Here is a 15,569-nt window from a genome sequence, read left to right as displayed (position 1 = left end):
AGCATGGAAATCGCCACTGATAGATCAGCCATAATAGTTGAATAGAACCTCCATGTGTAGACGCAGTGTACCTCTGAATACCAGTTGCTGGGGACAAATGATAAGGGACTGTTGTCTCTGTGTTCGCTTGGAAATTTCACATTCCGATTTATGCAAATAACTATAGAAACAGCCAGTGCGTGTTTCACATGGTTATCAGATTCAGCAGGCAAGGTTTATTTTTTCTGATGTAGCATAGTGTCTAAGAGGCTGGATCAACTCTGGCCTCTGCCATAAATTCACTCGCTAGCCCTTGGCCTCAGTCTCCCCATCTGCAGTATAGAGAATGATGATCATGGCATTATTAAACGTGGCTGTGCATTGTTGTATTTTGAGTATTACTTTTGGTATCACTTTAAACTCATTTATTTATCCATTTATTTTGTCCAGTTTGTGAGCTTCCTGGAATCGTTTGGCTGCTGGGAAGCATGTTGTTTAGAAGGATCCCCAGTGTATTCTGATCTAGGATCTTATTATAACTAGCAGCATGAATTGTACCAAGCAAATAAACACGCATAGATTGGTTTATTTACTGGTTTGTTTTTAAATACTAGACTTCTGTTCCACTCATATATGGGCCTGCTCAGTGATGAGGGGTGGAAAATGTTCTACTACTGTATTTCCCCCACTCCATGGAAAATGTTCCACTTTTTTTAGAAATGTGTTGTTTCATGAAATAAATTAGTAATATAGTGAATGGACACGCTACAAGTCGAAATGTGTAGCTGGAATGGATTTGATACTAGTCAAATGTAAAATAAAAGTTGTAATTAACTTTTTTCAGATGCCTGTCCCTCAGATCTCCCTGCCTATGGATTCTGCTCCCCTTAGACGGAAGCCTCTGCTCTTATAGGCTTCTGGATATCCAATGCCAATCCGATTTTCGCCTCTCCACTCTCCGTTTATGAAATTTTCCTCAAAACGGGCCTGAGGCGCCATCCCGAGACTGTTGGAGGCTGGAGCTGGCCTGGGCTGGAGAAGCCATAGGCATTCCCATATCCCGCCCCCTTTTGTCTCTCTCCAGGGCCTTCTCTGCACCAGCCTAAAGTCCTGCATTTGAAACGGGCTTTCTGCTTCCGGTTTAAATGCAGGATCACAACTGACTCCCTTTACGTGCGCTCCCTTTCCCCCCTCCCCTTCCCCCTCCTTCTCCCCATATCTGAGGCTTCCATTGATCTCGCTCCTTGTCTTGTCGCTCTAACTCTTTTCACGAGGAAACTGAAGCGGAACAGAATGGGGTAATTTGGTAGCTCATTATCTGCGATCCATTTAAAAACTGGACAAAGGGCACTGAGTGCGGGAGACGCCCTGGAGGGTCACGGCAGGGTCACAGAGTGCAGGAGACGCCCTGGAGGGTCACCGCAGGGTCACGGAGTGCAGGAGCCACCCCTGAGGGTCACGGCAGGGTCACGGCATCATGTAAAGAGCCCGCAAACTTCCGTGAAGGAGCCATCTCGGTCGCAGGATAAAAGGTCCGTGTGAAGGAGCCCCGAAGCTGCATTGGCAACCTCGGGAAGCAGGTGGCACAGTTCTGTGGCAGCTGCAAGGAGAGATTGAACTCGAGCCCCTTCCCGAGATCATAGCGGTGTCTACGGCCTCGGGGGTGGGAGAGACTCTGCACAGCCATGTGTTCCTGGGATGCTCTCCCAGGGACCATCGGATTGCCCTCTAAGATATTTATGCGCACCGTTCAGGTGTGCTAAAATTAGTATGTAAACAGTTTTCACTGCTTACATCTTTTTTCTTTAAATTTAAATAATGTAAGGGAACTGACTGCTGCTATGGAGTTGCCACATCTTAAAATATTTACAAGTATTCTAGTAAAACTAATTTCCAGGGAAAGCTTTGAATCTGTTTGAATGTAACCCGTAAACCTGCTCAGTTTAAAGAACCGGCAGATTCATAGGGGAGCAGATGGTCATGATCCACGTATAGGTGAAGACCATCATATCTGCCTAGAACCAGACTGGAAGACCTTTCAGTACTGTCGAGATGTGTGCCAGACCCGGCACCGGTCCTGGTCAGTCTGCTCACCCTGTCCTGAAAGTGCTGCTAGCGGGTGGGTGTCTCCCCCTCTGAACAGGCTCCCTTCTGGGCTGGCTGGGCCCGGGGCAGCTTTGCAGACCTGCTTCACTGCTCAGAGATGGGGAGGGGGGTTGCTCCAGCAGCCACTTAACACACGTGTAAGGCGTCCTGCAGGCTTCCAGGAAAGCAAAGCAAAAGATGCCGGTTTCTCTGTAAAGGACGAGGAGGTAATAACTTGACAGAATGGTAAGCCAGTAGGGAAATGCCTGCTTAATATAAAGGTGCCTTTATTCACATTTGTGGCAACGTTCGAGGGTGGGGGGATTTGAAAAAAGATGCGACTGGTTGTGATGAATTCCAGAGGGCCGCGCTACGCCTGTTGTAGCAGAAGTAAGAGGCTCATGGCACCGGTAAAGACACGCAGACCGTGACATCGGCTCTCATAGGCTGGAGCCCTGACATTGCATCTAACAAAATGCGCCTTTGCCCACGAAAACTGATGCCGCAGATGTCTTTAACTGAGCCCCAAGACTCTTTGGCAGTATCTTCCCTCCATTACTCCCCCACTCTTTCCTTAGAAACCTTGGCCTGAGTATTAGTATTAGGTGGTTGTTGTTGTTCAGTCGTTCAGTCATGTCCGACTCTTCGTGACCCCATGGACCATAGCATGCCACGCCTTCATGTCCTGCGCTCTCTCCCGGAGCGTGCTTAAGTCCATATTCATTGCATCGGTGAGGCTGTCTAGCCATCTCATCCTCTGCCGTTCCCTTCTCCTTTTGCCTTCAATCTTTCCCAGCATCAGTGACTTTTCCAGGGAGTTTTCTCTTTGCATTAGGTGGCCAAAATATTTGAGCTTCAGCTTCAGTATCTGTCCTTCCAATGAGCACTCAGAGTTGATTTCCTTTAGGATTGACTGATTGGACCTCCTTGCAGTCCAGGGGACTCGTAAGTGTTTTCTACAGCACCACAGTTCGAAGGCATCAATTCTTCGGCGCTCAGCCTTCCTTATAGTCCAGCTCTCACAGCCATATGTTGTTGTTGTTGTTGTTCAGTCGTGTCCGACTCTTCGTGACCCCATGGACCACAGCACGCCAGGCCTCCCTGTCCTCCGCTGTCTCCCGGTGTGTGCTCAAGTTCATATTCATTGCATCGGTGATGCTATCTAGCCATCTCATCCTCTGCCGTCCCCTTCTCCTTTTGCCTTCAGTCTTCCCCAGCATCAGGGTCTTTTCCAGAGAGTTTTCTCTTTGCATTAGGTGGCCAAAATATTTGAGCTTCAGCTTCAGTATCTGTCCTTCCAATGAGCAGTCAGGGTTGATTTCCTTTAGGATTAGTATTAGGTACATTTAGATAAATTGGGGGGGGGGGTTTCCCCTCAGGAAAGGCTTTTGTTTAGTAAACATTTCAATCACAACTTCTGCTTCCATTGGAAACTCATGGGGATGTGTTGCTTTTGGAGATTTTTTGAGGTTCAGTGATGCCTCCTGTTCCACCAACAACACCCTGTTGGTGTTCACAGGATGCAATCTGGTGTCACCCTTTGGGTACAAAGCCCAATGTTCTGAAGGTTCCATTCAGTCATGTATCCTCCATGAACTTGTCTTTTAAAGCTGCCCAAGTTGGTGGCCATCCCTACTGTTCATGGAAGTGAATTCCATAAACTCAACTATGTGCTGTGTGAAGACATCCTTCCTTTTGCCTGTCCTGGATCTCCCACCATTCAGCTTCTTTGGATGGTGACCCCAGTGCGTGTGTGTGTGTGTATTTGAAAGCCAGGGAATGCACATTGGCATGATTCGTTCTCGCTGCCGGACTGGTGTGACTATTCAAAAATGTGCAGCCCAGGCTGCGTCCATCCACTGACACCAAAGGTTTCCCATCCTGGTAGGGATGCTCGAGTGGAGGACGTTTTCTGCTCTTGCCACCATCTCTGGAGGAAAGGACTGCTGTGAGCCACCTTGAGTGCTTTTTAAAAAGCACATACAGAAAGATGGGAGATACAACTTATTCTTCATCATCATTTTCATCAGTTTTGGCAGGGTGTGGCCTAGTTCTTCTCTCACCGCCCCGTGGTCCTTAGCATTTATTTATTTTTATTTTATTATTAAATTTATTAATCGCCCATCTGGCTGGTCACCCAGCCACTCTGGGCGATGTACAACATACAATAAAAACAGTTTAAAACAATAAAATTCTACAATAAAAACATTTTCTAAAATACCCTAACCCACCCCAAATGCCTGCCTGAACAGCCACGTTTTTAATGCACGACGGAAGCTCGTTAAAGAGGGGGCATGGCGGAGTTCCCTAGGGAGGGAGTTCCACAGAGTGGGGGCCACCACAGAAAAGGCCCTCTCCCTCGTCCCCACCAGTCTAGCTGTCCTGGCTGATGGGACAGAGAGAAGGCCATCCGAGGCTGATCTTGTTAAGCGGCCTGTCTGGTGCTGCTGGAGGCGCTCCTTAAGATAGGCTGGGACGGAACCATATAGGGTTTTAAAGGTCAAAACCAACACCTTGAATTTGGCCCGGAAAACAACTGGTAACCAGTGCAACTCCTTCAGCACTGGAGTGATGTGATCTCGCCGGCGGCTGCCTTTAATCAGGCGAGCTGCCGCGTTCTGTACCAGCTGCAGTTTCCGAACCGTCTTCAAGGGTAACCCCACGTAGAGCGCATTACAGTAGTCTAAACGAGAGGAGACCAGGGCATGTACTACCGATGGGAGCAGATGGTCGGGAAGGAAGGGGCGCAGCCGTCGTATCAGATGGAGTTGATACAGCGCTGTCCGGCTCACAGCTGACACCTGAGCCTCCATGGACAGCTGGGAGTCCAAAATGACCCCCAGGCTGCGGACCTGGTCTTTCAAGGGTAGCCGTACCCCATTCAACACCAGGTCAACATCCCCCAGCCTCCTCTTGTCTCCCACCAAAAGTACCTCGGTCTTGTCAGGGTTCAGCTTCAGCCTATTCCTCCCCATCCAGCCACTCACCGTCTCCAGACATTTGGACAGGGATTCTACGGCCAACCTTGGTGAAGATTTAAACGAGAGGTAGAGCTGCGTGTCATCCACATATTGATGACACTGCACCCCAAACCTCCTGATGATAGCCCCCAGCGGCTTCACAGAGATGTTAAATAGCATCGGGGAGAGGATGGAACCCTGTGGCACCCCACAAGTAAGTGGCCACGGGTCCGAAACCTCCTCTCCCAGTGCTACCCTCTGGTACCTGCCGGAGAGGAAGGACCGGAACCACCGCAATACGGTGTCCCCAATGCCCAACCCCTCCAGGCGGTCCAGGAGGATACCGTGGTCAACGGTATCGAAAGCCGCTGAGAGGTCGAGGAGAACAAGGAAGGAGCATTCACCCCTATCCAGAGCCCTCCTCATATCATCTACCAAGGCGACCAAGGCCGTTTCTGTCCCATGCCCAGGCCTGAAGCCCGACTGAAATGGGTCTAGATAATCAGTTTCTTCCAAGTGTACCTTCAACTGCACCGCCACCACCCGCTCAATCACCTTGCCCCAAAATGGCAGATTTGAGACTGGGCGAAAGTTGTTCAAAACTTGAGGATCCAAGGAGGGCTTCTTTAAGAGCGTTCTTATCACTGCCTCCTTGAGGGCTGATGGCATCACTCCCTCCTCAAGGGAGGCGTTCACCACCGCCTTGATCCCCTCACCCAGTCTCTCTCTGCAGCTCATAATGAGCCAAGATGGGCAAGGATCAAGTAAGCAGGTGGTTGGCCGTACCGATGAAAGCACCTTGTCCACTTCATCAGGAGGAAGAAGCTGGAACCGATCCCACAAAACCGGTTTGCCACAGGCCGCCTAAGAGCATCTAATGTTCTCCATGCTTCTCATTCTTTCCAGCGATGGTCCCTGTGGGGAGAGATGCCCGGATGTCCTGCCTGCTGCACCGTGGGTGATGAAGAGGAGCAGCTGGCCGCTGAGAGCTCTGACCCCGAGGTTCCCACACAGTCTCGGAGTGGCTCGCTAACAAGTCCACGAGGAGGGCCCGGAACACAATGAACAAACTGAACTTCCACAATAACAGAGTCATGCAGGACCGACGCAGCGTCTGTATTTTCCTCCCCAATGACGATTCCCTCAACATCATCATAAATGTGAGTGACCTGGCAAAAATCGTGTGACACTCCCTCCCCCCCCCCCACACACACACATGCTGGGCTTGTCACAAACAGGGGCGTTTTGTGTCCTGCCCTCTGGTTTCTTTTCCAAAACCTTGATAAATGGACTTTGCATTGCCTTGATCTTTCACCACTTGTCTAGAAACCCAGGGTATTATGGGGATATCCTTCTCTTGCAACTTGGCTGATATGCCTGAGTTGTCCAGATGCTTTCAGGCTTACTATCTACTGCTTTAAGGTCTAGAAACTTGCTTTAAAGACTAGAAATGTGCTACACACACACACACACACACACACACACACAGATTTAATTGTGTGCGTAAATGTGGAATTCTAGGAAAACACAGGGCAGCACTGCACTTTACATGGAGTTCCTTGTTTCTTTTTTGTGATGGCTTTGTTTTATCACAGGAACATTGGAAGCCATGTTATACTGACTCAGATCCTTGATCCATCTAGCCCAGTACTGTTGACACTTACTGGCAGCAGCAGCTCTCCAGGGTTTCAGGCAGGATTCTTCCCTGGCCCTACCTGGAGATGCCAGGGATCAAACTGGAACCTTCTGCATTCGATCAGGAGCTCAACAACTCTGAGCTATGGGCCCTCCAAATATAGCTGCTGCATGGAGAGGTGGAGGGAAGGGGCTATTTAATCCTTTCCTTCCTAGCCATTTGACCACTCTTGAGAAATGTATATTTTGTCTTAGGGGACAGAAAAGCAACCAAGCCTGGTGATACAATTTTGGGTTATAAACAGCTCATCTTCTCCCCCTGTTGGCTGAGGGTGATGGAGGTTGTAGTCCCAACACATCTGAAGGGCACCAGGTTGGGAAAGGCCAGTTTAAAGCTTTGCTTTAGTTTTGCTATCTTGACTGGGACATTTCCGCCCCTCTGACACTCCATGTGCATGTATATGAGTTGCTTATGCTGCTGTTTCTTTTCTCCTTCTGTTCAATCTGGCTTGGTGCCTTCGTGACAAGATGGGGGACTCTTGCAGTATCAAGATAGCCATGCTGGAAATCACAATATGTCGCAGTGGATTTACGTATTTTATTTTCATGCTGTTATCATAATTGCCAGAAAAGTGGTAGATGACGAGGCCTCACAGCAGTGAGCAAATACCTTCTCTCTCTCCCCCCTCTCTCCCCTCTCCCCCTCTCTCCCCCCTCCCCCCCTTTAGAATTGCTTTAATCTTGCATGGTTCAAACTCCTAAAACGAGCCTTTAAAATTATAAAATATTAAAAGATCTGGAGACCTCTATGGCACGATGGATCTTTCAGTTTGCCTTCCGGTTACTGGCCAGAAATGAACATTTGAGGTTCTAGGTATTCTGGCCTGGAGTCTTTTTTGACTTTGGGTGGGGAACAATGCTATGGTTGGCTGCAGCTGTAACATTTCCCTTAACCATGGTTGATACTGGAAGTGCTACTTGGGGTCGTATGTTTCCCTCCTTTCCTTTTTGGAGCAAAATCAGGTATTTGCACATTATCCGAGCTGCCCGAGAGCTGCTTTTTTGTGACCAGTGAGTGCCGTGCAAGTCCACAGTCAGGGGGTTTGAAACCCCTTCCCCGCCCCCAACACGCACGTAGTTAGGTCATTTTAAGCATCACCGCAGCTGCACAAAAGCTGACCTTCAGCAGGGGCTCTGTGCGTTCCATGGTATCATAATTGTGTGATGTGCATGTTGAGAATTTAGTCTTGGGTATGGTAGACTCGGGTAGTCTCTAGAATTCTGGGCTTCTCTGTTCTTTTTTTCTTTTTTTAAACACGATGTTCGTAGTCCTTGGGGAGGCAAAGGTGGGCTTGAGAGAGTCTGGGCAATGCTTGATGCCATTGCAGAAGCGTAGATAAAAGAGGTGGGGGTGGGGGGTTGCTTAGCAGGATGGTTGGGGTTGGGGCTCCAGTGCCCCATGCCCCTCTTCGAGGGGAGCAGAAATTATGCAAAATAACCTAAAATCTGTATCTGCTTAAACATTATGATTCACGTAGGCTATAGATTGTAAGTTTATTTGGGCAAGTGGGCCTGATGGTGCTGTATGCTGTTGATCTTGTTTGGCTGAGACCATCATACATGCCCGTGTAGCATGTTGCACACAGAAATTGCTCCTAAAATAATCGCAGAATATTCTGCTTTCCTCTTCCATCCCCCTCTGTAGGTTAAAATATTATGTCATGAGTTACTTGTCCAGGTGTGTGACCTGCTACGGCTGAAGGACTGTCACCTCTTCGGACTCAGCGTCATACAGAGTAAGTCCAAGTGGAGCCACTCAGCTTTGTGCTGTCTCCCAACCTCCCACTGCATTTGCACCTCGGTTTTACTGCATGACCTTGACCGAGGCCAGCGATAGCTTGGCGTTGCATTTCTGCCCTAAGATCCTGCACTCAGAGCCAGTGTGGTGGAGGGTCTGACAGTCGTGGGCTTGGATATGATGCACCAATAGGGCTGCGTCAGAGTCTGTGCTAACCATGGTTGGCCTAAGCCATGGTTTGCAGCCATCGTTGGAAGCTGGGGTGCCGTTAACCATGGTTGGCATTAATGTCAGCGCAGGAGAAACATTGAGCCATGCTTGGCTCTTAAAAGGGGAGGGAGGGGGAAATTGGGAGGCAAAAGGGGAGAGCCCTACATGCCCACAGACAGGGGGTGGGAAACCTTACCCTGGCCTGGGCTTTTAGTACACAAGCACCAAATCAAGAGCGTAGGGAGACACTGATGTCAGGACTCTACCGAAAAAGAATGGAATGGTTCACGGCACCTTAAATCAACGGTGAGAAACCGTGGCCCTGTAGGCCAGATCTGGCCCTCCTGGGGTCCCCGTCCAGCCTTCTGATATTCCCCAGACGACCGCACCCCCTTCCTCTGGCTCCACCCTCTCCTTCTTTCCCCCGACCACAGATCATTGGTGTTTTCCTGGCCTTTGTGCAGTTTTTCACCCATCCTAAGTGGTCAAATGCCTCTCCTAAGGCTTTGTTATTGGCAGTAAGAATTTGACGCAGCAGGGGCTGGTAGCTCCGCTCTCAGTGGGGCGGTGAATCCGCTCTGGGTTTCAGTCAGAACCAGTCAGAACTCTAAAGGAGCTCTCCAAGGTGTGGAGCCTCTACTGGCTTTAAGCTACAATGTGCTGGTATGTTTTGCATTTTTTGTGGTTTATCCCCGCCCCTTTTGCCTTTGGCCCCACTCTCTTTGCCTTTGGCCCTGCCCACCACTGGAATGGGGCCTTTGAGAGCTTCTGTGAAATTGAACTCCACCCTTGGGCTAGAAGAGGTTTCCCAGCCCTGCCTTAAATTAACAAAGGCATTCCACCTTGTTTCTTATGTTGTTCACATCAAGAAAATGTCACCCCGCAATTTTTGCAACCAGCACATGGATTTTTTTATACATTGGCAGCCTGTGCTAAATGAGCAAGGGCACAATCCTATGCACGTTTAGACTGGGGAAAACCCCAGAACTCCCAGCATTCCCCAGCCAGAATGCTGGGAATTGTGGGACTTTTTCCTGTCTAAACTCGCATAGGATTCCGCCCTAAATTGTAAAGTAAGTTCTAAAAACATAATAATGTAAATACCCTGAAGAAGAACTTACGAGGGAATTCTCTCTTTTTTCCAGCAGAATCTGTTAAGCTGGTTCACAAATGCAGCTTTTAGACTGTAGCTGTCCTGAGCTTTCTAAAAAGAAATGTCAGGAAATGTTTTGCCTAGCCTGCCCTCTAATCCAGTCTTCTGGTTCCTTTCCATGGCAGACAATGAGCACGTGTACATGGAATTATCCCAGAAGCTGTACAAGTACTGTCCAAAAGAATGGAAGAAGGAAGCAAGCAAGGTAGGAGCACCCCTCTAGTTTCACCTCTAGGAGCCAGGAGGGCTGGCCCAGAGGGCAGCTGTCATCATACTCCATGTGCGTTCTTTTATTTGAAGTTACTGTCGCCTGGGGTCCCCAATCTTTTTGGACCTATGGGCACATTTAGGAATTGATAAACTGCTGGGGGCAGGTCCACAAAATGGCTCCCATGGAGGATGTGGCTAGTCACATAATGGCTGCTGTGGGGGCCAGGCTGCAGGATGTCAGGGCCAGGGGCCAAATATGGCCCTCCTGGGATTCCAGTCTAGCCCTCAGGTTCCCCATTTGGCCGTGCCCCCTTCCCTTGGCTCCACCCTCTTTCCCCTGACCACCAATCATTTGGTGGTTTCCCGGCTTTTGTGCAGTTTTTTTCGCCTATTCCAAAAGGTTGAAATGCTTCTCCTGAGGCTTAAGAGTAAGAGCTTTAAGCTACAATATGCTGGCATTTTTAGTCCCTCCACCTTTTGCCCTTGGCCCCACCACCACCACTGGAATGTGGTCTCCAGAAGCTTCTCCAAAATGCAATTTGTCCCTCATGCTGGAAGGAGTTCTGCACCCCTGATCTGCCCTCTCTGAGCAGTGAGAGGAGGAGCAGTAAGCTCTGCGCACCCCCTCCTCTCTCTCTGGGCCATGTGTGGATCAGGCCAAGAGAGGGCGGCAAGAGGATGGGCAGCAGCTGGCGACAGGGAGAAGGAGGAGCGCACTCTCACGGGAGGGTGCCCATGTGAGCATCTTGCCCAGGCCCCCCAACCCCAGATCAGAAGCAGCATTGCCACGCTGTCCAAAGGCGTTGCTGTTGCAGGAAGCGGCCTTCTGAAGCTTTAGGTTTCACTTCTGGTCACCAGGGCTAAGCTGGAAAAACTTCCTCTCAGGCAGCTTTGCGAGGCTCTCAGGCTTCCATAAATGACGGTGGCTTTTTTCAGAGCAAAGGAGGCGTAATCAGAAGCAAAACGACCTGTGGTCGGTTGCACCTCTTTAAAACATAATAAATAACAGGCGCTGTCTTCTTCCCCTCTCTAAGAAGAGGAGATCGGAAGCTTAGAACTCCTTCGTGATTTAATGCCGGACGCTTTGGAAATATTCGCCATCGTTTAGCCTCCGTCGACGAGGCTACCTTGGCGCTGAAACTCCCAGCCTGCTCCAAGATAAATTGCCGGCGTGTGGGGGTGATGGCTCGGAAAATTACCTTTGAGGACCGCTGGGAGTTGGGCCTTCCCGCCCGCCTGCCCACCACCCTCCCTCCATCAGCTCAACCGCTCCTGCTGCCTCCAGATAGATGGGTTTCGTGTCAAAAGGGCAGCAGGTCCAGCTTGTTTTTCTGATACAAAACAAAAAGGGCACCGGTCAAGACTGAGCCTGAAGTGAATCTTAAGCTCGAGTTGCCATCCCAGTGCGATAGGCGGAAGCCGTAGCCCAGTGGAAGAGCAGAAGGTCCCAGGTTCAGTCCCTGGCATCTCCAGCTAAGGCTGGCAAAGATTCCTGCCTGAAACCCTGGAGAGCCGCTGCTGCCAGTCCATTCTGACAATGGTGGGCTGCTCACCTCCCCTGAGGTCTTTCCCACCCCAGTTATCGCTTGGCCAAGGAGGGTGGTTGCTCCTTGGCCAACTGCATCCCCGCCTTGTAGCGTTTCTCTCACAGAGGCTTCCAGCAGAATGAAAATCTTGGTTTTCAGACGAGCAAGGATCTTGGCAGGCATCTTCTTCTGGAGGAGGGCTGCTAGTCCGGATGGCTTTATATTGCCTCCAGGATCAGAGGCAGCATGCCAGCTGCTAATGAACATCAGCAGGAGGGCGCTGTTGGCCTGATGTGCTGCTTGTGGGCTTCCCGTGGGGGCAGCTGGTTGGCCACTGTGGGAGCAGAATGCTGGATGAGATGGACCCTCGGCTGGATCCAGCACGGCTCTTCTCATGTTCTTATGCCCCCTTCCCCGCAGCTCCCTTGCTCAACCGGAAGGCTGAACCTTTATATTTGCCTTTGGTTGCAGGGCATTGACCAGTTTGGTCCTCCAATGATCATTCACTTCGGAGTGCAGTATTATGTGGAAAACGGCCGCCTGATCAGGTAAGGGCGAAAGAAGACAGACTGTCTGCGGCCAGGAAGGCATCAGAGCACAGTTGCCAAAAGCCCCAGTAGCAAGACCAAACCAAAGAACGTGTAGCTGATTGATCTGTGTGCTCGCTAATTAATCCGTTAATGTGATTCCAGTTAAATCCACTGGCATGCCATCAAAACTTGGGCATAGCTGACTCCTTGAAATAACCTGCCATTTGCCAACACTCAGTGTTAGAAAGATTGTCTCTAATGTTTTCATTATTTTGATTTAAAATATTTCTAGGTGGCTTTTAAGGCCAAAAGCCTTCTCATGGCGGCATACATAATAAAATCCCATACAGTAATAAAGCAAAAGTCCAATAAAAAGTCCAATTTCATCATCATCATCATTATTTAGTGCCATCTATGTACAAATAATTAATTATAATTTTGCATTTATATAGTACTTTCAGATGTTCAAAATGCTTCATATATATTATGGTAATTCTTATAACAACCCTGTAAGGCAGGCCAATATCATCATCATATTGTGCGGGGGGTGCTGAAAGCGAGGGAGAGAGTGGCTTGGTTCTGGCCTCCTAATGAGTTCATGGCAGAGATGAGATTCAAACCCAGAATGTCCAGGTTTGTAGCTCAGTCTGTCAGCTACTCTGCTATGTTGTTACACCCGAATTAAAAATGGTTCCTTTGACCTGTCAACCTTACCAATTTAATCAAAACAAAGAATGCACTGAAAGCAAGAAACTCCTATTCCTTGTGTGTGTTAGGGCATGCGAAGGTACTGTCTACTCTTCATTGCTTTTGGCGGATGAGGGCTCAAATGCGCATTTCAGCATCCATCCACGGTCCAGAATCATGCGTAACTACCGTTTTAACTTGTGACTGGGTTGGGGTGATGGCGTGTTAACTTCTACCACCAAAAAGTCACCAAGCAAAAGAGCCGCCTGACTGTGGCAACATTTATTCCCGTCCCCTGTTTCTCTTGCTGACTTTCTCTCTCTGCCCTAAACTGAACAGTTGTTCTCTTCTCCTTCTCCTTCTTCTTGTCTCCTTCCAGCGACCGAACAGCCCGTTACTACTATTACTGGCACCTGAGGAAACAAGTTCTGCATTCCCAGTGCGTGCTGCGTGAGGAGGCCTACTTCCTGTTGGCGGCCTTTGCCTTGCAGGCCGATCTGGGCAACTTCAAACGGAACAAACACTATGGGAAATACTTTGAGCCCGAAGCATACTTCCCGGCCTGGGTAGGGGCACTTTCCGTGTCTGTCTCCTTGCCTCTGAGGCCATGTTCATTTACTTTGAATGCCTGAACATGAGCTGTGTTGCCAGAGCTGTGCGCCTTGCTTTGAAACGTTCCAGGTCAGGCCTCGTGTCGGCACGGGAGTGGGTGCGCATTTCTGTCAGCCGGAAAAAATGCAAAGGAAGGTGAGGGGGATTTCCAGCTTGGCCAGAATCAAGTTGGCTTTTCCAGAAATTTGGCTCTTGAGTCTCCTTCCTGTTCGGCGTTTGTTTTTGAGGTTGTGGGGAGGGGGGCAGTGTACGTTTTGGTTTTCGTCTTAACTTTACGTCAGCTTTGTTCCGAACGACATTTGATGTGTTTAGCTGTTTCAAGGAATTGTGGTGGACAGAAAAGGCGGAGGAGGCTGGCCCAGCTTGCTGTTCATTGATGGGATGGCCCAAGGCTCTTGGCGGGATGGCCAAAGAACCCAGGGAGCCAGAGTTGGGGCTGGCATGCTTAGCCTAAAACTGGCTTGCAAGCTTCCTAGCTTCTCACAATAACTTGCCTTCTGAGGCTCACGGCAGAAGATTGGCACACACTCATTTCACTCCGCGCACTGGCTAGATTTGTCATTGGGCCTCTTTGTGAACTGAGCGCTCCTGCAGGAAATCGGTGGTGGACAAGCTGTGTGCGTGCGTGCGTTCATTTGTCTATTACATTTATACCTTGCCTTTTTTCCTCTTACGAGGAGCCCAAAGTGGCTTACATGATCCTCCTCCTCTCCATTTTATCCTCCCAACAACCCTGTGAGGCAGGTTAGGCTGGGAGGCAGTGGCTGGCCCAAAGTCACCCAGAGAGCTTCATGGCCGAGAAGGGACTAGAACCGGGGTCTCCCAAGTCCCAGTCCGACCACCACACCACACTGGTTGTCAGCATGGGACGTTTCTAGGGTGTTTGTCACTCCGGATCTTCTCATTGAGGACCCCCCGATAAGCTTCTACAGAAGCTTCAGGGTTCCCTGGGGCACAGTTAGAAAACCGTGGGTCTGGTGTTCTGGGCAACAGCCAGCCTGGGAAGGCATTGTCATAGGAAGGAACGTGGGAAGCTGCTTTACTGCAGGCCAGGTGTTTTTGTGGTCTCCTCTAAGGGCAGTGGCTCTCCAGATTGACAGGCAGAGGTCTTTCCCATCCCCTGCTTCCTAATCCTTTTGGCTGGGGATGGCTTGACCCTGGGACCTTCCACATGCCATGCAGGCTCTCTGCCACTCCACTCTGGCCCTTGTTAGGGGCTTGTGGCAGGAGCTGCAGTTTTATAGGGGGCAACAGCCGATCGAAAGCTAGCCGGGAGTCGCTTGATGGTTTGTACAGTTAGGGCGAAGTGACAGCAGCTGGCAGGCAATGCAGGCAAGAGGTGGAAAGACAGCGGGGCATCCCTCTCTCCTGGCTCGGAATGTTCTCGGGGGTGCCGGTTGGGGCTTGAGTAGCAAGATATTCCCCTTCCAGCTCTTCTTCAGAATTCCCAGTCCTTGTTCATAAGATAATGCAGCTTACATGGTTGCCTCTAGGAGGACGAATCATTCAGGGCCCCGGCTGCACTGCCTGTATGATGGGCTGGCCATAAGCACATAAGGGAGAGTGTTCATTACTGAGTGTAGGGGTGGCTACTCCTCTTCCCTGACCACCAGAAAAATGTATGGCCTGGCCTGTAGTGGACAGAGAGCAGGAAATGGAGGCTCTTGTCTTGAGAAAGCTGGCTTGGGAATAAAGGGTGGTGTAGGGGACTGGGGGTGGCTGGGGAGTGACCGTTGCCTTCCTTGGCATTCCAAGGAATGTCACGTTTGTGCATCGTTTTTGTGCCGTGTGTGTCTGTGTGTGCGGCTGGCGGGGCTTCAGTCAGAATTGCTTGCACATCATAGCTGCAGCAGCTGTGGGCACCCCCAGAATAGATTCTGGTTATAAAGAGAGGATGATGTCATGGGGGAATGCATAACGGAGACATTCATGCCGCTGTTGTTGTGATACGGAAATGTGGGGCAGGAGTGGGGGTGGAGGAGGTGGAGAAGAAGAGGACAGTTAACTCTTCGCTGCCCTTGGCAGCAGAGTTGCCAAATCCAAGGGGAACAGAGCCAGCTTTCTAAATCAGCCCCCGCCCAAGCTGGTGCCCTCCAGATGTGTTAGGCCACAACTCCCTTCATCCCAACCAGCATGCCCAGCTGGCAGCCTTTAGTTGCTGGCTAGGGATGATTGGAGTTGTGC

At 50.0% G+C, this 15,569-nt stretch overlaps 1 protein-coding gene across 1 annotated transcript in view; it reads left to right on the top strand.

Moving 5' to 3' along the window:
• The window catches only part of FRMD6 (FERM domain containing 6), a 65,930-nt gene that overhangs the window by 30,497 nt on the left and 19,864 nt on the right, over positions 1-15,569 (top strand). Inside the window, exons 2-6 of the mRNA XM_084826385.1 lie at positions 5,931-6,184; positions 8,365-8,455; positions 9,946-10,025; positions 12,028-12,104; positions 13,153-13,339. Coding sequence (XP_084682511.1) covers positions 6,086-6,184; positions 8,365-8,455; positions 9,946-10,025; positions 12,028-12,104; positions 13,153-13,339 — 534 coding nt within the window. The 5' untranslated portion in view covers positions 5,931-6,085. The remainder of the gene's footprint in view (positions 1-5,930; positions 6,185-8,364; positions 8,456-9,945; positions 10,026-12,027; positions 12,105-13,152; positions 13,340-15,569) is intronic.

Source organism: Heloderma suspectum, chromosome 1 (genome assembly GCF_057233095.1).
Source record: "Heloderma suspectum isolate Gila_16-S chromosome 1, 16-S_ref, whole genome shotgun sequence".
Lineage (NCBI taxonomy): Eukaryota > Metazoa > Chordata > Lepidosauria > Squamata > Helodermatidae > Heloderma > Heloderma suspectum.
Note: the sequence above shows the minus strand (reverse complement) of the source record. Positions and strands in the feature narration are given on the sequence as shown.